The following is a 23,458-nucleotide window of genomic DNA, read 5'->3' as shown; positions in this document are numbered from 1 at the left end:
ACTTTATTCTAAATTTTAAAGTAAAGGGACTTCCCTGGTGGCACAGTGGTTAAGAATCCGCCTGCCAGTGCAGGAGACAAGGGTTCGATCCCTGGTCCGCGAAGACCCCACATGCTGCGGAGCAACTGAGCCCGTGTGCCACAACTACTGAGCCTTTGTGCCACAAATACTGAAGCCCGCATGCCTAGAGCCCATGCTTCACAACAAGAGAAGCCACCGCAATGAGAAGCTCGCGCACGGCAACAAAGAGTAGCCCCTGCTTGCCACAACTAGAGAAAGCCCATGCGCAGCAAAGACCCAACACAGCCATAAATAAATAAATAAATAAATAAATAAAAAGCATCCTAGTTCTTCCACTGTATCTGTCAAATTTCTTAAAAATTTTTTTTAAAGTAAAATGCAAACAAAATATATCAGGTAAGATGATAACAGTAAGGATACATTAGAAAATATATCAAATGAGGGCTATGTTCCCTTTGGGGAGGAGGGTGAGATTACTTCTTTCCCCTGGACTATATAATCTAAGTCATGATTTTTTTTCCTATTATCCATGTAATACTCATTTTGCCTCCCCAGTAAGTTTGATAAGCAGCCTTTTCTCCTAAGACTTACCTGACAGGAACATATTTTACTGGCCACTTTACTCACATTACCTCACTGAAATCTTACAACAATCATAGTTATGCTTACATGGGAGGAAACCGAGGCTTGGAGAGATGAAGCGAAATGATCAAGGTCACACTGCCGGTAGCTTAACGATGCCAGGACCTGAACCGAAACCTGTGTGCTAAACCACTACATTATGCTTCCTCTCATATATACTTTTTTACCTTACATGATACACAATTTACAGAGGGACTAAAACAATTTATATTTTAATTTGGAACATATCTGAATGTATAATATATATTAGCCTCTCTGTGTTCAGCCTTACTGTTACTGCTGTGCCTGTGCTGGTCTATGAACAGGCTAGGTCCCAACCTATGCTGCTCCAACTGAGACAGAAAGCAAAGCATCCACTTGTGGCTTAACCAAATGACTTTCCCAAAATAAAACAGTGGGGATTCTGAAAACTGAAGATAATTTTCACACTTGGAGTTTCTATCAATCTTCAATTTCTCTTCTTACTGATAAAAACAATTTCCCCTTAGCATTCTTAAGAGCATTCTTTACAATATGGCCAAATCCCGCAGCAATTTAGGACACTTCCACTAAAACTGTAAGCAGCCAGGTTCAAATTCTGGTTCTTCCTCTAACTAGCTACATGACTCAGGGCAAATTGCTTCTCTCTACCTCAGTTTCTGCATCTCCAACAAGGCAGTAATAAACAAGGCTGATATTCAGATGGAACATACCAACACATTCTGACAAAGTGCTTTCAGCCAACATCCCTTCTGCTTCGGCTGACAACAGTTCTCAGTGGTCAGTGTCTGTTCCATTCTGGTTTTATACACTTTGAATACTGTCCCAGTAATTACAGTAGCTACCTCATAGGACTGCTGTTAAGAGTTAAAGGAGTTAATATGAAGCACACGTTAAGTGCTCCATAATTGTTAGCTGTTATTATTGTTGTTGGCCCCAATTAAATACATGTATTAACCCCAAAGGGGAGTTCTATATACTACACTTTTAAAGTAGTAAATAAACAGTTGTAAGTCAAATCTAAAGCAAAGTCATACATAAAAAGTGTAAAAAGTAGTCAAGTACATCCCCCAAATCATGATTTTACTTGTACTTCACACTTACCAGCTTTTTGAAAGGAAATATATCATACATTATTCTACAATATTCCATGGAAGATTCTACTGAGCAAGTCCACAATGATTTAGATATAGGGGCCAAAGGGATGATTCCTTGGGTCCTATTCTTCACCAGCATATCAAACTCGACATGCTGTCTGCATGATTCTGCCATGTAAGGGCAGTGATCCACAACAAATACTGTTTTATGAGATTCAGAAAAAATCTTCATTTTGTTTTAACCTGTAAGGGATAAAATATATTAGCCAAACACCTTATACGTAACATTTAATATCTTAAATTATTTCTAACGAATGCGTCTTTTCCTCAAGATTTGATAGGGAACATGAATAATCAGTAGTCAAAGAAATTTATCGAACAAAGGACAAGATTTAATGAGGTCATGACCAGAAAGTAACAATTCAAGGGACGAGCTACACCATATTCACCTGTCATTCTACCAGACACAGGCAGATTACAATACATGCAGATATTTTTTGCTTTTGGAATGAACTTAAATTTGCCAGAAGAAAACGTTTTTACAAATAATCGTATTGGTTTCCCTTACGTAATACCAAACAAAATAAACGACAAACACCCTTCAAACACACTTTTGATGATCCTTGCTAATTGACATCAATCAAATATAAACCCCTAAAGTAATATAAGTCAGCATTTGGGGGCTTCCCTCCAAAAAAATCTCAAGACTTCTGAAAAAGGGTGGGGATTGGGGAGAAAGAATGAACTGGAAAGAGTGACAACAAAAGGTAAGCTCAAAACATAACAAACATCTCCTACGATAACTGCATATCTGGTCTTCGCATTAGGATAAGGACCTCAAATTCACACTCTCCACCTTAGCTTCTGAAACACCACGGTAATTCATCATGTAGAACAGAAAAACTTAGGTGCTACCATCACATGGTGGGAAGGAGGAACTTTTGAAACTTTTTCTTGAAAGAACTCCCTTGCTTCGCTAATAAAATCTTACACTGAATAGACAATCCACATTCGAAAAGCACAGGGTAAACACAGCAGAAGTGTTCATTAAAACGAACCGACTTTTTACAATCCAGCTATTTTCTTCTCCTGCTTTCCAATGCATTTCCCCTTCATGCAAAACTCTTCTTTGAGAAACCTAGACACACTCTGCTGGAAACTGGGGTGGGGGGGGGGAGTACAAGGTGAGTGGATAAGGAAGACCTCAGGATCGAGGTTCGCTTACTTTCGTGCCTGGTCCTGCAGTGAAAACGAACAGAGGCTATGCACCACAGCCTCTCTGGAAAAGGCTGCTGGCTGGGTGGGGAGGGTCAGCGCTCAGTCAGGAGTGTCTGGTACCAAAGACAGGGGACTATGCTTTCCCCGCTCATCTCCTAACACACCGGTCCTTCCCAGGCTTCCTAAATGCAGGAGCGCGCGCGCCTGCGCGTGAACACAAACACTCACACACTCGTACTGGCGCGTGCGCAAAGCACTCTTCTGCAGCCCCGCCAAGCTGCCCTTCCCCCTCTGCGGGCCAGACGCCCAGGTCTCTAACAGGAAGAGGGCGGAGCCAAGGAAAAAAATGCCTCCGACCCTCAAGATTTTCTACCCCCTAATTTTCCAGTCACCCATTGGGAAAATTGATCCGGGCGACCTGAGAGCGTCCCCAACAGCGAAGTACCAACCACAGCACCGGCTAACGGTGCTACGGTCCCCTAAGCGCAAGGCCCGCCCACCAGATCTCCCCTTCTCAGCCTCTCCACCCAGGCCCGTTTCCCCTAGCAAAATTCGCGAGACTTTGCGAGAGGCCGAGAGAAAGCTTGAGCGTGGATTAGTGGGGAGGCCCGCCCCTAACTCTCGCGCATGTCAGCTAGAGGCCTCAAAAAAAATCGCTGGGCTCTGCCCCCACGGTTACGCGAGGAGGGAAATCTCGCGAGGTTGAAGCGCTCTGAGAGCGCTGGTCGGAGGCGGTGAACGGAGGTTTTCCGTTGGCAAGTGATGGGGCTGAGCCCCTCTGTTTCCCCCAGGCCGCCCCTGCACTGCCTCTGCTTGGTTCTGCGTCTGCTCGCTGAAGAAGCTGAACAGGCAAGAGGAGTTTCTTTCCCTGGGTGCATAGGTCCCCGTTGGCCGAGGCTTGAGTCCTAACCGCCACAGCTGACGGCTGCGAGGGATTGAGACCAGAGTAAGTGAAATCAATCCAGGGACCAGAGCGGGCATAGGGAGTCGGAAGCTTCCTTCCCCGATGGTGATTTGCACCACCTCTTGAACTACCGGCTGCCAGTTACTGGGCGCGGTACTTCCTCTCCTTGTTCAGCTCTGAGCACCTCTTTCCGGAACTGAGGTGCGGAAAGTTCGATGAAAAGCCTTGGCCCTAACCCTGTGGACACACCTTCCCTCTCTGTTTCCTGCCTAACCCACCTGGGAGCTCACCGTTTGTGGGGCGGGGTTGGGGGGTGGTCGGCAGGGATGCAAAAGGGGTTCTTTTCAGTTTTCAATTTACCTCTTTGCATATGACATGGAGAACCATTCCCTCTTTCTTGAAACTGCCCTCCAAGAAATATTACTCTTTTCCTGGTACTCTTCACGGATAACCATACTGTCTGGAAACTGCCCTCTGAAGAATCCTACTCTTTTCTTGGTTTTCTTCCTGCCTTTTTTATGTATCCCATCTCAGATAATGGTACCGGTGTCCATCCTGCTGTCCAAACTAGGAACCTAAGGCTCATCCTTGACTGTGTATTTCCACTTACACTGCACGATGCTATTTCTGTTTCTTTCACCAGATGATTTCTCCACCATCATCCTTCCCTAGAGTTACCATTCTGAAATACAAATCTGTTCATAGCAATACTTTCTTTAAGCTTTTTGAATAACCGTATTGCTGACAGAATTAAGTCCTAATTGTTAAGCATATCACTTAGGACCTTATACTGTCTGTTCCAATACATTCCATTCTACCTTTTCTGTCTTATTTTGCCTCTCCTCCAAATACTTCAATACCCAGTCATGCCAGACTGCTGGATGTTTCTCCAAACATGGAAGCACTTTCACAATTCTGTGCCTTTGTATGTGTTGTACCATCTGTCTTGAATGCTTACAATTCCTTATTTTTTTTAAACCAACTTTCAAGATCCAATTCATAGACCATTGTCTTCTCAGGCTCCCACAGATGATATTGATAGTACCACGGTGTTCCCAAAGCACTTGAGACGGTACTTCTGCAGTATTCCTTAGGTTGTATAACATTATTTGTTCCACTATCTGTCTCTTGCGCTAATTTGAACTTGAGCCTGGGATCACGTCTTATTCATCTTTGTAACAAAAGTTAGACCAATGCTTGGCACATAGCAGGTTAGTTATAGTTCTGAAGATTCACCATAGGAGTAGGAATCCTTAGCATCCTTAAAAGTGTAGAATTTTAGAGCCAGAGGAACCTTGTATATTAGCTCAAAGAACCCTGACCTGTTTTGAATATGAGGAACCCTGTACCACCAATACACAAGTAATTGTACTTTTAGTATCTGTTAGTTGAGATTGTGCATAGTGGCAAAAAGACTATTATGCTTTTAAATGCTTTTGTATTTTATTATTACTAGTCTCTATTAAAAATAGTGGGCTATTTATGTGAGAGAAGTATTTAGACTACAGACCATGCTTGGTATATGTACATCCATGCAGCCCTTCCAATGATTCCTTGCCCATAGGTTAGAAATAACTGGTTTAGATTAAGTTAGATCCTTCTTGAATTGTCATACCTGTTTGAACATACAGGTGTATGCAACTTATATTTAGCCACAATTCCAAGGTAACGTATAATTAAAAGAAGAAATTCTCCTGTGTCCTTACTTTCAGGTTGTTTCTTATAACTTTAAAAATTCATTTTCTTCATAAAGCACCTTCATAAAACTCCAAACGTGTTCATTCCATAATTTTCAAGGACAGTGAAAATTTTTTGTGCTTTCAGATACAGTGCTATGTCTGTATAAGATGCTTTTTAAAAATATGTAATTTATAATTTACATGTTTTCTTTCTTGATCTCTTTATAAGTTTCTAAGAGAGCCATAACTAGGACTTTTTATATTTCCATATGTGTCAGTTAGTATTATCTACTAATTAACTTTAGAGGCACCTGCCTGAACAATAAAATTTTTAAACTAGATTGTTGACATTGATAGACACATCTGTGGTATGTCAGCGGTCACAGTATTTCTGTGTAGTTCCAGGTATAGGGTAATGGATTTGTGGATAAAGGGGAAAGAAGAGTGGTTTGAATTTCTTTAAATTTTTCTTAACCAAAATCTAAAACTAACAGCTGGCAGTTTCTGTCTTGGGTGGGTGGTGGTTTCTCTTTTATCAGCAGCACAATGTTCTGAACCCTCTGCCAGGAGTCTGACTGCGAATGTCTTTGGGCGGTAAAGTGGGTGAGAATGTGGCTAATGTGGAGGGCGGGGAACTGCTTTAAAAAATTTTACCTGTAATATGAACCTACCTATAGAAGATAATGTAAGTAAGTACACTAGTTAAGTGTGACTAGTTAAGACATGCTCTCTAAAAATAGATAAAATTGAGAATATCTTTTTTTTTTTTAACTGGAGTCTTTTAAATTTAAAACTTGTTAGAGAATGTGGAAAACAATCTTCCTCCCACTCCAGTTACCAGCCAAACAGTGCAGGGGGAAAAGCACAATGGTTTTCAAAAAAGGTGGCAAAGTAAAGGCATATTATAAAATATTTTAAACTTTTCTGTGGTTTTACATACAGGAAATGAACATGCAGATTCACAGAAACTTTGTGTCACTGTTTTTCTGAAATGCTAATAAAGGTATGCTTTTAATTACCTGCTATTTATAATTCCTTTCCCTGAACAGGTATGTTTTTATAGTTACAAAAGAAATTACAAATATAGTTCATTTTGATAGTGGTATTTCATTATGCAATGTAGAGAATGTTTTTTAAAGTGGATGTTAATTCTAGTTTCAGAAAGTCTAATTGGTCTCCTTAAAAAACAAAATTCAACTGAGTAAACTTTAAAAATCTTATTGGCTTTGTTCAGCGACTCATGAATCAGGCTGCATCCCATCTAGCAGAAAGGAGTTCCAAGGAGCTGTACAAAATGAAAGACTTTTATAGGAGAAGGGACAAGGAAGTTATACTAACAAAAAGCAGATTGGTTGGGACAAGGTCACTTTCCTTTAGGGGACGGCAGGGGTCTGTCAGACAAATTACCTCACAGTGATTCCTGATCGACAGATTTAGGGTTCTATTTCTGGAAGAGGCCAAAACTGTAAGTTAAGTCTTGGTTTGGTGATGTGGGGCTTAGCATAAGTGACATGGCATTTGGGGGCCTGTTTTCTTGTTTTTAACAGTCTTATAATTAACTGTGATGGCTGGTTAAAATAGGTACTAGGCTTTTATTGGTTATGCAGAAAAATATTAAATATTTGTTATTTTTTCATCTTCATTTACACTTCCATTTATTTTCTATTGCTGGTTTGAAATGCAATTTATATAATACTTTGGAAGTCTCATCGGTCGAGTAGGGCAAGGAATTTGCTTTGTTTTTCCACCCAGGAGACCAGGATAGTCTTTATATAGGTAAAAGCAAACAGGGCCCTGGAGAGCCATCATGGCTCATGAATATCCACTAGACTGGGGGTCAGAAGTGCTATTTCTGGTACTAGCTTGGCTCCTTCCTTGCTACATGGTGCTGTCAGTCAGCTCCTTACCTTTGAAATCCTGAGTCTGTTTCCTCATTGGTAAAATGGAAATAACAGTTATCCCAATGAGCAAGATTCAGTGTAAGGTTGTATTACTCAGGCTCAGAAAGCTACCAACAGTTGGAATTAATTAAAATTATTACCTAGCAGTTTGATTTTACTCTGGAGTGCTGTAGAAGTCCATTTAGATTGAATTAGGTTGGAGAAAAGGCTAACACACTTTTGAAGGAGGAAAAGATGACTTGCCATATCAGATAGCAAGCATTATTTTACAACTGTAACAGTTGAGGCAGCATATTGATGTAAAGATAGATAATAGATACAAAGGTAGTATAGAGAGCTCAGAAACATACCCATACATTTATTGAAAAAACATACAACAGGTGTGGCATTACAATTCAGTGGGGGAAGAACGTACTATCCAATAAATGGGAACTGGCGCAACTAGTTGTCCACATGAGAAAAGGAAAATATAATTAGATATCTTCCTTATACCACGCATGCAAATAAACAGCAGATGAATTAAAGACAAAGGCAAAACCTTGGGGACAGATCTTTTTTTTTAAGTTTTAAAATTAATGTATTATGCCCTTTTTTGCAATATAGTTCTATTCATTTTAACATGTGTACAGATTCCACCGCAATCAGTATACAGAACTATCCATTATTTCAGAATACTCTCTTGTGCCACACCCTTCTCCCCCACCCCCGTGCCCACTCCCACTCCCAGCTCCTGACAACCACTGATCTCTTTTGTACCCTCTTATCTACCGCTGTGGTTTTGTCCTTTGGGCAGTGCCAGGTAAATGGAAGCAGTATGTAACCTTTGAGATTGTCTTCTTTCACTCAGTCAGCATAATATTTTTGAGATTCACCTATGTTGTTGCCTTATCAGTGCTTTATTCAGTATTATTGCTGAGTAGTATCTCATTGTGTGGATGGTATGTACTGCAGTTTGTTTATCCACTCATTTCTCTACAGTAAATACCCAGAATTGGTATTCCTGGGTCATATGGTAGAATACATTTAACTTTTCAGAAACTGCTAAACCATTTTCCAAAATAACCATGTTATTTTGCATTCTCACCAGCACTGTGTGAGAGTTCCGTGCCAGCACTTGGTATGTCAGTACTTTCTATTTTATCCATTTTAATAGGGGTGTAGTGGAGCTCATCATGGATTTAATTGCTTTTCTTTAATGGCTAATGATGTTGAATATGTTTTCATGTGCCTTTTTTGCCATCCATATATTTTTTTGGTTAAGTGTTAAAGTCTTTTGCTCATTTTTAAAAATTAGATTATTACCTTATTGTTAGTTTTGAGAGGTTTTTATGTATTCTGAATACAAGTCCTGTGTCAGATATGTGATTTGTATCTTCTCCTAGTCTATAGCTTGTCTTTTCAGACTGTCTTAACAGTGTTTCCCAGAGCAAAAGTTTCTAATTTTGATGACGTCCAGTTTATTGAATTTTCCTTTTTTGAATCAAGCTTTTGGTATCATGTCTAAAAAGTATTTGCTTAACCCCAGGTCACAAAGATTTTCTCTTGTTTTTTCTTCTAGAAGCGTTACCATTTTTCGTTTTACATTTAGAGCTATGGTCCATTTGGAGTTAATTTTTGTGAAAATTGTAAGAATTACTTACATGTCCAGTCTCCCAGCACCATTTGCTGAAAAGGCTATCCTTTCTCCTTTGACTTGCCTTTACACCTTCTTCAAAAATCAGTTGGTCGTGTTTCTGTGGGCTTATTTCTGGACTCTGTTCTGTTTTATCTGACTGGCTCTGCCAATACCATGCCATCTTAACTGCTATAGCTTTATAGTAAGTCTTAAAATTTAGAAGTGTGATTTCTCCAATTTTGTTTTCAAAATTATTTTGACTATTTGGTTGAATTTGCCATTGAAACCACTTGAGTCTAGAGATTTTTGGCAGAAGATTTTTAACTACGAATGTTTTTAATAGTTGTAGGACTATAGAATAGTTACAGGTATTTAATAGTTATAGCTATAATAATTATTACTAATAGTTGCATCTTGTATGACTTTATGTAGTTTGTGGTTTTTGAAGAATTTGTCCATTTCATCCAATTCATGTGTATGAAATTTATTATTGTATTCACTTATCCTATTAATGAATTAGGAGTCTGCAGTGATATCCCTTCTTTCATTCCTGACATTGGTAATTTATGTCTTCTCTCTTTTTTTTCTTGGTGAGTTACGCTAGAGGTTTATCAACTTTTTTTGCTTTTTCAAAGAACTAGTTTTTGGTTTCATTGTTTTTTTTTCTGTTGTTTTCCTGTTTTCAATTTCATTAATTTCTCCTCTTGTATTATTTCCATCTTTCTGTTTACTGTGTGTTTATTTTGCTTTTCTTTTCCTTATTTCATGAGGTTGAGGCTTAGATAGTTGATTTAATATCTTTCTAGTTTTCTTATATAAGCATTTAGTGTATGAATTTCCTGCTTTACATGCATGCCAAAATTTTGATATCTTGTACTTAGATCAAAATATTTTCTAATTTCCAAAAAAACTTTCTTTTTGTCTCATGGATTACTTATGTGTGTTGTTTAATTTCCAAACATTTAGAGATTTTCTTGTTGTCTCTTCGTTATTTATTTTAGTTTAATTCCATTATGTTCAGAGAACATAATTTGTATGACTGCAGTTCTTTTAAATTTGTTGTTTGTTTTTTGATCCAGGATATACTCTATCCTAGTGAATGTCCCATGTGTACTTAAAAATAATGTGTATTCTGCTGTTGTTGGTTATAGTGTTTTATAAATATCAATTCAGTCTACTTAGTTGACGGAGTTTGTTCATTTCTTCTATATCGTTGCTGATTTTCTCTGTACTAGTTCCATCAGTTACTGAGAAAGAAGTGTTGAAGATTTCAGCAGTAAGTGAGGGTATGTCTATTTATTTTTTTCAGTTTTTATTTGATTTTGAAGCTCCCTAGTTAGGTACATATACATTTAGGATTCTTATGTGTTCTTGGTGAGTTGGCCCTTTTATCAACTATGTATTGCCCCTCTTTTATCCCTGGTAATTTTCTTTTCTCTGAAGTCTAATTCATGTAGTATATTTTTTAAAATAAATTTATTTTTTTATTTTTGGCTGCGTTGGGTCTTTGTTGCTGTGCGTGGGTTTTCTCTAGCTGCAGTGAGCGGGGGCTACTTTTAGTTGCGGTGTGTGGACTTCTTTTGTGTAGCACGGGTGCTAGGTGTGCGGGCTTCAGTAGTTGTGGCATGCAGGCTCAGTAGTTGTGGCTCGTGGGCTCTAGAGCCCAGGCTCAGTAGTTGTGGCGCATGGGCTTAGTTGCTCTGCAGCATGTGGGATCTTCCCGGACCAGGGCTTGAACCTGTGTCCCCTGCGTTGGCAGGTGGATTCTTAACCATTGCGCCACCAGGGAAGTCCCTCATCTAGTATTAATATAGCCACCAGCTCTCTTTTTTAAATATAATACCTTTTTTGAGATACAATTTCACATACCATAATATTCCATCATTTAATGTGTACAATTTGATGGTTTTTTTGTATATTCACAGAGTTGTGCAACCAGCACCACAATCGATTTTAGAATATTTTCTTCACTCCAAAAAGCTATGCCCATTAAGTCACTACCCATTCCCCTTATCTTCCCCCTCTGCCTTTGACCCTAGACAAATCACTAATCTACTTTCTGCCTATATGAATGTGCATCTTGTGGACATTTCATGTAAATGGAATCAAAATATGTGCTTTGTGACCAGCTTCTTTCACTTAGCATAATTTTTCAAGTTTCATCCATTTTGTAGCTTATGTCAGTACATCATTCCTCTTTTTTGGGGGTCAAAAAATATTCACTGTATCACATTTTATTTATTCATTTTTCAGTTGTTGGACATTTGGGCTATTTCTACTTTGGAGCTATTATGAATAGTGTTGCTATGAACATTCATGTACAAATTTTCTGCAAGGACATGTTTTCATTTTCTTGGTGTGTACCTAGGAGGAGAATTGCTAGATCATGTGTTTAACCTTTTGAGGAACTGCCAGACTGGTTTCCAAAGTGGCTGCACCATTTTACATTCCAACCAGCAGTCCATGAAAGCTCCAAATTCTCTACATCCTAGCCAACACTTAACTATCTTCTTTATTATATAGCCAGCCTAGTAGATATGAAGTAGAATCTTGTTATTTTGATTTGCAGTTCCCTGATGGCTAATCATGTTGAGCACCTTTTCATGTACTTATTATTAGTACACTGGCTTTCTTTTGATTGGTGTTTATATAGTGTGTCTCTTTCCATCCTTTTACTTTTAACTTACCTATATCATATTTAAAGTGAGTTTCGTGTAGACAACATATAATTAGGTCCTGTTTTAAATCCTAATTAAAGAGTTAGATTATCAGACTGCGTGTTCTAATGTGTTTAGAACATTTATATTTAGTGTAGTTATTAATATATTTGTATTTAGATCCACCATCTTATTTGTTTTCTGTTTGTACCCTCAGTGTTTTGTTCCTTCCTTTCCCCTTTTTTCCTTCTTTTGGGTTATTAAAACTTTTTATTCATTTTAATTCATCTGTTATGATTTTAAGTCTTATCTCCATACTGCTTTTTTTAGGGATTTCTCTAGTATTACAACATATATGTTTGTTTACAATTGACATTTTATCATTTCAAGTGAGATGTTGAAACATTATAGTATAGGTCCATTTACCCTCCCCGTTTATGTTATAGTTATATATTACATCTACATAAATTGAAAATTCCATCACAAAAGTTATAGCTTTTGTTTTCAAATATCAGACATTTTAAAGCACTCAAAAAGAGAATAGTCTATTCTCTTTTTCAAGATATTTATGATTTCTCTTGCTCTTCCTTTATTCCTGATACTCTAAGTTTCCTTCTGCTATCATTTTGCTTCCCTCTGAAGAATTTCCTTTAGAACAAATCTACTAGAAGTGGATTCTCTTCTTCTTCATCTGAGAATGATTTTTATTTTACCTTCATATATGCAGGGTATTTTCACTGGATATAGAATTATGGGTTGAGCGTTCCATTCCTCAGCACTTTTAACTGGCCTTCCTGATTTCTTTTTTTTTTTTTAGATGTTGGGGGTAGGAGTTTATTAATTAATTAATTTATTTTTGCTGTGTTGGGTCTTCATTTCTGTGCGAGGGCTTTCTCTAGTTGTGGCAAGTGGGGGCCACTCTTCATCACGGTGCGCGGGCCTCTCACTATCGCGGCCTCTTTTGTTGCGGAGCACAGGCTCCAGACGCGCAGGCTTGGTAGTTGTGGCTCACGGGCCTAGTTGCTCCGCGGCATGTGGGATCCTCCCAGACCAGGGCTCGAACCCATGTCCCCTGCATTAGCAGGCAGATTCTCAACCACTGCGCCACGAGGGAAGCCCCAGCCTTCCTGATTTCTGATGAAAAATCTATAGTCATTCAAAATGTTGGTTGTCTGTAAGTAATATGTTATTTTTCTCTGGCTGCTTTCAGGATTTTTCTTTGTCTTTCATTTTCAGAAATTTGATTATGATGTGTCTGAGCTTGGACCTTCTTGGATTTATCTTGTTTTGGGCTTGCTGAGGACTGAGAATGATACAAGCAGAAAGATTTCTGAGAAAGAGGCAAAGTGTTGCATAATTTAAATTCATGAATAACTGATCCAGTTAAATGTTTCTATTTTACCTGATTGACAAGGTAGAATATTCTTGGAAGGACACAAAATATAATAGTATATTAACCATTGTGAGTATTATGGCTTTTCAGTAGGGGACTTTTAAAATCTATACGTAACAAAAATAAATATGCTATTATTAATACATTGCTCATATATTTAGGAATGTTATGTAGTCCTAAACCATAGAGAGAGGCAACCCCATAAAATCCACTTGGAGATGTTCAAAACGTCCTTTAGGAATGGTTTTAGTCCTCGCTTCACCTTTACAGTTTTTCCGGATACATTTATTTACAAATAAGGTGTGTACTGGACCATATCCTCTGCCATCCAAGCAATTTTCCCATCAGTGTTTAATATTGTGGCTAATCTTTTTCTACTGCAATGAGTTAGTGTTCATTCAGGGTTTTGTCTGGTACTATCAGGTAGCCATCCTGATTATGTCAGCTCTTATACTCATGGGTTTTATAACCTGATCATCCCATGTTTCTTTCTGGAATTTGGAAGGCCAGATTTTGTGTGTTTGTGATGGAATCTTTGACTTCTCCATGGATTTCTTATGATTTTATTGTTTTACATGAAACCCTTGCATAGGACTTTTAGTAAAAGTAATGTTTTTATAACTATGTACTTTAAAGTAGTTCGATAGTGTCTGTAATATATGATACTAGCTTTAGAATCTTTTTTTTTTTTTACTGTGCATCTCTACCTTATTATTTTAGGTAGCATCAAGCCATCAAGTAGTTAATGTATTTGTTGTTTTTTAAAGGATATCGGAGGAACTTCCTTGCAGCATTTAAAAAAGTGAATTATTCCAAAAACAACTCAGCTACTAGTGTATGTATTTACTCTTTCATTTTAACGAGTTGCTCTATCTTAGAAGGCCACAGTTAAGTCATTTGATCAGTTTGGCTTCTGGTAAGAAATTGAATTTTATCAGCATGACTGAAGTGCCTGTTATGTATCAAGCCTGATGCACGTCACTTTTCATGTTTGATGTAAAACCCATTAACAAACAGTAAAGTCGGGATTTGGTGCTAGAGAGTTCAAAGTCTTTGCTTTGGGCTTGGACACTCCGTGAATTTTGGGAACACAGTCACGAGATTTTCTTCCAGTAGGCATGATTGTTGGAGTAAGAGTTTTGTACCAGAAGATGGTAATATGAAGTGGAGAAAGTAACAACATTTCATAATTATTCCACTAGTAGATGATTTAGGGTGCTTTCATTTAGCAGTTGGGATTTACTACATATGGGAACATTAGGTATAAAGACCTAGTATAAACTCTGAAGGTGCTTTGACTAATTTAGTTGAGGCCTGTGATTGAGGCAAGGAGGGTGAGCCTTAGCTACTGAATCAAAGCTTAGGATTTAATAGGCAGTGGGTCTTTGGTGCCATGTTGTCAAGTTGATACCCCCAGAACACAGCTTAACTTTTTCATATTCCTTTTTTTTTAAAATATTTATTTATTTATTATTTATTTGGCTATGCAGGGTCTTTGTTGCAGCACACAGGGTCTTTGTTGCAGCATGCGGGATCTAGTTCCCTGACCAGGGATTGAACCTGGGCCCCCTGCGTTGGGAGCATGGAGTCTTAACCACTGGACCACCAGGGAAGTCCCAACTCTTTCGTATTTCAAAAAGAAAGATTTATGATTATCTGGAAAGATTCCATCTAGTTTCAGGGCTCTGTAGATTCCTTCACCCAGAGAATTCTGGGAGCATGGCTTTTGGGGAGAGGGCAACTTATTGAATTACACACAGTATAGGTATTCTCATGTCTAGATCACCTATCATCTGATCATATATAGGAACTTTAGTGCATTTTATTTGGAAACGCATCCTATCTATTGTTTGTAGATGTCATGTTGTTACAAAGCATAAAGAGGTATTCTTCTCATAGTAGTCCCAACAGTATCATTTAACAATATCCTAGGTTGGAACCTAGGACTGTCAGAGGTTCCTCATACTTGTTCTATTAAATCAAGATAAACTTTACTTCTCTAAGATCTTTTATAACTTTCTCTAGACTTTGTTTTTTTTATTTCTTTCACCATCTATTACAACCAGTTATTTTTACTATAAGACAAATATTTTTTTCTTTTTAATTTTTTTTTCCCACAAATAACTTTAAAATTTTTCTCTGAAGAATCTGCTGTTCTATAGTAGTGGGATTGATAGGAGATATGGAGATATAGTAACTCCCACATAAATAGGAAAGCCATACTATTACCTATCTATAATTTTATTTTTTTATTATTTTTTTTTGCGGTATGCGGGCCTCTCACTGTTGTGGCCTCTCCCGTTGCGGAGCACAGGCTCTGGACGCGCAGGCTCAGCGGCCATGGCTCACGGGCCCAGCCGCTCCGCGGCATGTGGGATCTTCCCGGACCGGGGCACGAACCCGTGTCCCCTGCATCGGCAGGCGGACTCTCAACCACTGCGCCACCAGGGAAGCCCCTATCTATAATTTTAGATTATTCCCCTTGGAAGTTTAGAGGAAGGGCAAGGCATTATTGGAGACTAATATCTCCCTTGGAGCATCTTAGATAGATTTTGAATGGCTGTCCTTTTGTGTTTTAGCCAGTACAAGCCATTGGTTCCTTTAATTGCCCTTTTGCTTGTATTTTGAAGTACACTTATCTAAATCTCCTAGATATTAGAGGACAAATCTTTTGGTTGTTTTATCTAGAGAGACAGAAATTGTATTAGTTTCCAGCTTAATTCTTAAAGCTCTCTGGAAATGTCTAGTCATGAATATTTTCTAGATTGGCAGTTTTACATTTTAATTTATTTTGATTAAATCTTTTTATTCAGCTTTAAACCTGTTTATAATAACAGGACAGTATACCCTTTGCTTCAGCTGTTGGGTACAACCAAGAATACTGTTTGAACGTTTTTTCATCTTTATTTAGTTTACAATTTTGAATCTTTGCTATATAACCTTAAATGAAAGCCTGCTAAAATGGCCTGATGTGTTCTCTTTCCTTCTTTTAAAATGTTACACAGTTGGGTTATTTAAATCTCTTTTGTACTTACTGCATTTTTCTCTGTCTGAGGGGCTAATAATTAACTGAACTATAGTCCAGTACAGTAGCATCTAACTGTCCTACATTCTGTAGCAAATTTCTGTCTTCCTAAACTTGATGAAAATCCTTCATTATAGCCCTTAACTTGGTTCTATACCTGAGTTTTAATTTAATATCTATAGACCTGGCTTCTGGCCTAGTAATTTTACAGTATAATTTTATTTTTTGAGAAAATCTTGAAGAAAGGGTAGCTTATATAGAAAGTAAGGTGACACTTAGTAGAAAGAGAAAAATTCAAGAATGATAAGTTTTAGAAGGTTAAAGTTTTTGAGAGACATTATTTTAAGACTAAAATTTTGTTTTGAGGTCTCAGCTTGCCAGTTGAAGAAACTACAATAACTGTTGGCTGCTTCATGTTTTGCCTCCTAATTTTTTGAGCTCCTTTTATGCATATTAATTATTGATTTTAACACCTCAGAAGTTTCCCACAATGGCCAGTGTTGTTCTAAGTTAAAACTTTCTTTGCCATTCACTAAGGAAAGTGCAAGAGTTAGGATTATAATGCAATTTTGTATAAGAAGCCAAAGTTCCTCCAGAAGGAGGTTGACACTTGAGCATAGCATGACACATAGAGGCCACTTTGGCTGGTCAGTAGTGTGCATTTGTGAATGGTGTCTCAGGTCACCTGACCAAGCAGAGGCTAGGAAGGGTCTATGGTCAGAGACCTGACAGTCATTGACTGCAGAATAAAGACTATTAAAGTGACCTTTTTCACAAATGACAAATGACTTGATAGGGTTTGCCCTTATGAAGAGCACAATTTCTGTATAACATAAAATATATCCATTGGATGTGTACTTTTTTTCCCCACTATAAATTCAGGGTGTTTTAAATACATTCTGATTATGTCTGCAAATCATACATGTATGATCGCACACACACACGTATGTGTGTGTGTGTATATATATATATGTAATTATATAATTATATATATTTACACGCATTGTATTTTTTGAATATTATAAATTCACTTTTGAGTTTGTTCTACCTTAACAGAATCAAAACCACAGATGTTCTTAGATGTTTTTTCTTCCGAGACAGTGAGCAATCCAGTAACAAATGTAGCTTAAGCATATCTGTGTTAACGTGAAACTAAAATAAGATGCTATGCCAGCTTTGTTTTGAATCTTGATTTTCATTTTTAATTATACATATTCCTTTAGAAATGAGTTGCACAATTGAGAAGGCACTTGCTGATGCTAAAGCCCTTGTTGAAAGACTGAGAGATCACGACGATGCAGCAGAATCTCTGATTGAGCAAACCACAGCTCTCAACAAGCGAGTAGAAGCTATGAAGCAGGTTTGATGTTTTTCCTTGCTGATTCCATTTTTAAAAAGCAGTCATTGATATTTATGTGTTGCTTGAATTGTAAACTTCTGCTTAATTAGTATTTTATTATTTTTTAATGTTCTCTAAAATTTAAAAGTAGCTTGACTTGTGTGTTTCAGTTTACTTTAGATTGAAATGTAATTTTGTCAAGTTCAACTGGCATGTATATATGTAGATATTCTAAAACATATAGACTTGATTACTTTTCTGACAGTGAGGCACATTTGAGTTTGGAAAATACATGAATTTTTTAGGTCTAGATACATTTGACAAAGACCAGATAATATCTTTCACTATATAATTGACACATATTTTGCTCTGTCTCCTATTTTTATAATGTAGAAATATTTTTCTTTATAGGAGTATTTAGGTGACACTATTTAACAATAAAATAGTTTTTGAAAATGATGCAAAGCCATATCTGGTTTCCACCTTTTGCAGTTACTGCATTTGTACTTGCTACCTTATTTTTCATTTAATGCTGCCAGTTAAAGAAGAAATAAAAAGGACTTCACTTCTTGTTATCCTTACTGTTGTATATAAGAACTTTACAGTGAGCTACTATTTTAAGCCCTCTTTTGATAAAGAGTTGCAACTCTAAGAGAGTTATAAAATCTCTGATATTATGGTGGAAATCACTGGAGGAAAATATATATTCATAGCTTACTCTCTAGAAATGCATCACCCCTTTTGTAAAAGGAAGCAACCCAGGGTTACTGCTTTTAACAAAGCTGCTGAAAATAGTGAAGGAAGTTTACTTATTTTGTTTTGCAACTCTGTTGCCCTAAGCACATTACATACGTCCCTGTCTACCTTGATTCATGCATTCCAGTGAACATATATATCTGGTATTGAGTTGTAAAAAAGGGGGGTTGACAACCAGAGTTAAGAACCATACCATAAAGTTTACCCTTTTGAAGAGTGCAGGTCATTGGATTTTAGTATATTCACATGCTGTGCAACCATAATTACTATCTAGTTTGAGAACACTTCATTACCCCAAAAGCCCATATCCCTTAGTAGCTACTCCCTAGGTCTCCCTTTCCCTGGCCGCTGGAAACTACAAATCTGTCTGTCTCCATGGATTTGCCTATTTTAGACATTTCATATGAATGGAATCATACAATATGTGGCTTTTTGTGACTTTTTTTAACGTAATGTTTCCAGGTTTCATCAATGTTGTAGCATGTATCAGTACTTGATTCCTTTTTATTGCTAAATAATATTCATTGTAAGGATACAGCACATTGTGTTTATCTGTTCATTGGTTGATGGACATTTGGATTGTTTCTATTTTTTGGCTATTATGTATAATACTGCTATGAATACTTGTTTGTAAGTTTCTATGTGGACATATGTTTTCAATTTTCTTGGGTATATACCTAGTTCAATTAGAATGGATGGGTCTTAAAAATCTATATTTAACTTTTAGAGCATCTGCCTGACTGTTTTCCAGAGCAGGCACATCATTTTACATTCCCATGAACAGTATATGAGAGTGATTTCTCCACATCCTCTCCAACACTTGTTATTACTTGCTTTTTGATTAAGCTCATCCTAGTCGTTGTGAAGTGGTATCTCCTTGTTACACTGAATTGTATTTCCTGAATGACTAATGATGTTAAGCATCTTTCATGTGTTTATTGGCCATTTGTGTATTTTCTTTAGAGAAATGTCTCTTCAAATCCTTTACCCATTTTTTTCCAGCTTTACTGAGATATACTTGACATACAACATTGTGTAACTTTAAGGTGTACAATATATATTGATATATGTATATTTTGTGAAAAGATTACCTACCACAATGAGGTTAGTTAATACCTCCATCCCCTCACATAATTACCGTTCGTGTGTGTGTGTGTGTGTGTATACATTTAAGATGTGTTCTCTTGGCAACTTGCAAGTATATAATACAATATTGTTAACTCTAGACACCATGATGTACATTACATTCTCAGAACTTACTTGTTTGCCCATTTTTAAATTGAGTTATTTTTCCTTTTATTGAGTTGTATTGAGTTGAGTTGTAAGGGTTCTTTATCAAATATACATATATGTGTGTGTGTGTGTGTGTGTGTGTGTGTATCAGATACATATTTTCAAATATTTTCTCTTTCATTTTAATAAAAATCTTTTCATTAGTATCAAGAAGAAATTCAAGAACTTAATGAAGTTGCAAGACATCGGCCACGGTCCACATTAGTTATGGGTATCCAGCAAGAAAACAGACAAATCAGAGAATTGCAACAAGAGAACAAAGGCAAGCTATATTATCACTGTGTATACCAAATCAAAAGAGAACTTTAATCTGCAACTGTACTATCAACTTGGGACCAATTACTATTTTTTAAAATGGGAAAAAAGGGAATTTCCTGGTGGTCCAGCAGTTATGTCTCTGCACTTTCACTGCCATGGGCCCGGATTCAGTACCTGCTTGGGGAACTAAGATTCCACAAGCTGTGCGGCATGGTCAACAAATAAATAAATTAAATTAAATGGGAAAATAGCCAGTTAAAGTTACTTTGTGACATTTCTAGTCCATTATGCCTAAATCGTAGTTATTGCTCTTTTTTTTTTAAACATCTTCATTGGAGTAAAATTGCTTTGCAATGTTGTGTTAGTTTCTGCTGTATAACAGTGAATCAGCTATACATATACGTATAACCCCATATCCCCTCCCTCTTGCATCTCATTCCCACCCTCCCTATCACACCCCTCTAGGTGGTCACAAAGCACTGGGCTCATCTCCCTCTGCTATGCAGCTGCTTCCTACTAGCTATCTATTTTGCATTTGGTAGTGTATATATGTCATTGCCACTCTCTCACTTCATCCCAGTTTACCCTTCCCCCTCCCCATGTCCTCAAGTCCATCCTCTACGTCTGCGTCTTTATTCCTGTCCTGCCCCTAGGTTAGTTGGAACCATTTTTTTTTTTTTTTTAGATTCCATACATATCTGCTAGGATACGGTATTTGTTTTTCTCTTTCTGACTTACTTCACTCTGTATGACAGACTCTAGGTCCATCCACCTCACTACAAATAGCTCAGTATCATTTCTTTTTATGGCTGAGTAATATTGCATTATATACATGTGCCACATCTTCCTTATCCATTCCTCTCTTGATGGACATCTAGGCTGCTTCCATTGTCTGGCTATTGTAAACAGTGCTGCAATGAACACTGGGGTGCATGTGTCTTTTTGAATTATGGTTTTCTCTGGGTATGTGCCTAGTAGTGGGATTGCTGGGTCATATGGTAGTTCTATTTTTAGTTTTTTAAGGAACCTCCATATTGTTCTCCATAGTGGCTGTATCAATTTACATTCCCACCAACAGTGCAAGAGGATTACTTTTCTCCAAACCCTCTCCAGCATTTATTGTTTGTAGATTTTTTGATGATGGCCATTCTGACTGGTGTGAGGTGATAGCATCCTTTCATGTGTTTGTTGGCAATCTGTATATCTTGTTTGGAGAAATGCCTATTTAGGTCTTCTGCCCATTTTTGGATTGGGTTGTTTATTTTTTTAATATTGAGCTGCGTGAACTGCTTGTACATTTTGGAGATTAATCCTTTGTCAGTTGCTTCATTTGCAAATATTTTCTCCCATTCTGAGGGTTGTCTTTTCATCTTGTTTATGGTTTCCTTTGCTGTGCAAAAGCTTTGAAGTTTCATTAGGTCCCATTTGTTTATTTTTATTTCCATTTCTCTAGGAGGTAGGTCAAAAAGGATCTTGCTGTGATTTATGTCATAGAGTGTTCAGCCTATGTTTTCCTCTAAGAGTTTTATAGTGTCTGGCCTTAAATTTAGGTCTTTAATCCATTTTGAGTTTATTTTTGTATATGGTGTTAGGGAGTGTTTTAATTTCATTCTTTTACATGTAGCTGTCCAGTTATCCCAGCACCACTTATTAAAGAGACTGTCTTTTCTCCATTGTATATTCTTGCTTCCTTTATCAAAGATAAGGTGACCATATGTGCGTGGGTTTACCTCTTGGCTTTCTATCCTGTTCCATTTATCTATATTTCTGTTTTTGTACCAGTACCATACTGTCTTCATTACTGTAGCTTTGTAGTATAGTCTGAAGTCTGGGAGCCTGATTCCTCCAGCTCCATTTTTCTTTCTCAAGATTGCTTTGGCTATTTGGGGTCTTTTGTGTTTCCATACAAATTGTGAAATTTTTTGTTCTCGTTCTGTGAAAAATGCCTTTGGTAGTTTGGTAGGGATTGCTTTGAATCTGTAGATAGCTTTGAGTAGTATGGTCATTATCACAATGTTGATTCTTCCAATACAGGAACATGGTATATCTTTCCATCTGTTTGTATCGTCTTTAATTTCTTTCATCAGTGTCTTGTTGTTTTCTGCATACAGGTCTTTTGTCTCCTTAGGTAGGTTTAGTCCTAGGTATTTTATTCTTTTTGTTGCAATGGTGAATGGGAGTGTTTCCTTAATTTCTGTTTCAGATTTTTCATCACTAGTGTATAGGAATGTAAGAGATTTCTGTGCATTAATTTTGTATCCTGCTACTTTATCACATTCATTGATTAACTCTAGTAGTTTTCTGGTAGCATCTTTAGGATTCTCTCTGTATAATATCATGTCATCTGCAAACCATGACAGTTTTACTTCTTTTCTGATTTGGATTCCTTTTTCTTGTCTGATTGCTGTGGCTAAAACTTGCAAAACTATGTTGAATAATAGTGGTGAGAGTGAGCAACCTTGTCTTGTTCCTGATCTTAGTGGAAATGGTTTCAGTTTTTCACCATTGAGGACGATGTTGGCTGTGGGGTTATGGCCTTTATTATGTTGAGGTAAGTTCCCTCTATGCCTACTTTCTGGAGAATTTTTTTCATAAATGGGTGTTGAATTTTGCCAAAAGCTTTTTCTGCATCTGTTGAGATCATCATATGGTTTTTCTCCTTCAATTTGTTAATATGATATATCACATTGATTTGAGTATATTGAAGAATCCTTACATTCCTGGGATAAACCCCACTTGATCATGGTGTATGATCCTTTTTAATATGCTGTTGGATTCTGTTTGCTAGTATTTGTTGAGGACTTTTGCATCTATGTTCATCAGTGATGTTGGCCTATAGTTTTCTTTTTTTGTGACATCTTTGTCTGGTTTTGGTATCAGGGTGATGCTGGCCTCGTAGAATGAGTTTAGGAGTGTTCCTCCCTCTGCTATATTTTGGAAGAGTTTGAGAAGGATAGGTGTTAGCTCTTCTCTAAATATTGGATAGAATTCGCCTGTGAAGCCATCTGGTCCTGGGCTTTTGTTTGTTGGAAGATTTTTAATCAGAGTTTCAATTTCAGTGCTTGTGATCTATCTGTTTATATTTTCTATTTCTTCCTGGTTCAGTCTCGGAAGGTTGTGCTTTTTTAAGAATTTGTCCATTTCCTCCAGGTTGTCCATTTTATTGGCATAGAGTTGCTCGTAGTATCCTCTCATGATCCTTTGTATTTCTGCAGTGTCAGTTTTTACTTCTCCGTTTTCATTTCTAATTTTGTTGATTTGAGTCCTCTCCCTTTTTTTCTTGATGAGTCTGGCTAATGGTTTATCAATTTTATTTATCTTCTTTACGAACCAGCTTTTAGTTGTATTGATCTCGCTATTGTTTCCTTCATTTCTTTTTCATTTATTTCTGATATGATCCGTATGATTTCTTTCCTTCTGCTAACTTTTGGGGGTTTTCTTGTTCTTCATTCTCTAATTGCTTTTGTTGTAAGGTTAGGTTGTTTATTTGAGATTTTTCTTGTTTCTTGAGGTAGGATTGTATTGCTGCAAACTTCCCTCTTAAAACTGGTTTTGCTGCATCCCATAGGTTTTTGGTCATCATATTTTCATTGTCATTTGTTTCTAGGTAATTTTTAATTTCCTCTTTGATTTCTTTAGGGATCTCTTGGTCATTTATAGTGTATTGTTTGGCCCCCATGT

The 23,458-nt window shown here is 37.2% G+C and overlaps 2 protein-coding genes across 8 annotated transcripts in view; one reads left to right on the top strand and one right to left on the bottom strand.

The window, feature by feature from the left end:
* The window catches only part of INTS13 (integrator complex subunit 13), a 32,929-nt gene extending 29,507 nt beyond the window's left edge, over positions 1-3,422 (bottom strand). For all 3 annotated transcript variants that reach the window (XM_079937479.1, XM_079937480.1, XM_079937481.1), the window contains exons 1-2: positions 2,965-3,422; positions 1,747-1,982 (exon numbers count right to left, since the gene is read on the bottom strand). In XM_079937479.1, the coding sequence (XP_079793605.1) occupies positions 1,747-1,971 (225 nt within the window). In that variant the 5' untranslated portion in view covers positions 1,972-1,982; positions 2,965-3,422. The remainder of the gene's footprint in view (positions 1-1,746; positions 1,983-2,964) is intronic.
* A 237-nt stretch (positions 3,423-3,659) lies between these two features.
* FGFR1OP2 (FGFR1 oncogene partner 2) overlaps positions 3,660-23,458 on the top strand; it is a 32,782-nt gene continuing 12,983 nt past the window's right edge. For 2 of the 5 annotated variants that reach the window (XM_079936793.1, XM_079936789.1), the window contains exons 1-3: positions 3,660-3,903; positions 17,355-17,491; positions 19,664-19,781. In XM_079936793.1, the coding sequence (XP_079792919.1) occupies positions 17,357-17,491; positions 19,664-19,781 (253 nt within the window). In that variant the 5' untranslated portion in view covers positions 3,660-3,903; positions 17,355-17,356. Of the gene's footprint in view, positions 3,904-12,949; positions 13,176-13,873; positions 13,942-17,354; positions 17,492-19,663; positions 19,782-23,458 lie in introns of all 5 variants that reach the window. The other 3 variants (XM_079936790.1, XM_079936791.1, XM_079936792.1) reach the window with 3 other exon arrangements.

Source organism: Stenella coeruleoalba, assembly GCF_951394435.1.
Source record: "Stenella coeruleoalba genome assembly, chromosome: 11".
NCBI classification, from domain to species: domain Eukaryota; kingdom Metazoa; phylum Chordata; class Mammalia; order Artiodactyla; family Delphinidae; genus Stenella; species Stenella coeruleoalba.
This window is presented reverse-complemented; position numbering and strand designations above follow the sequence as displayed.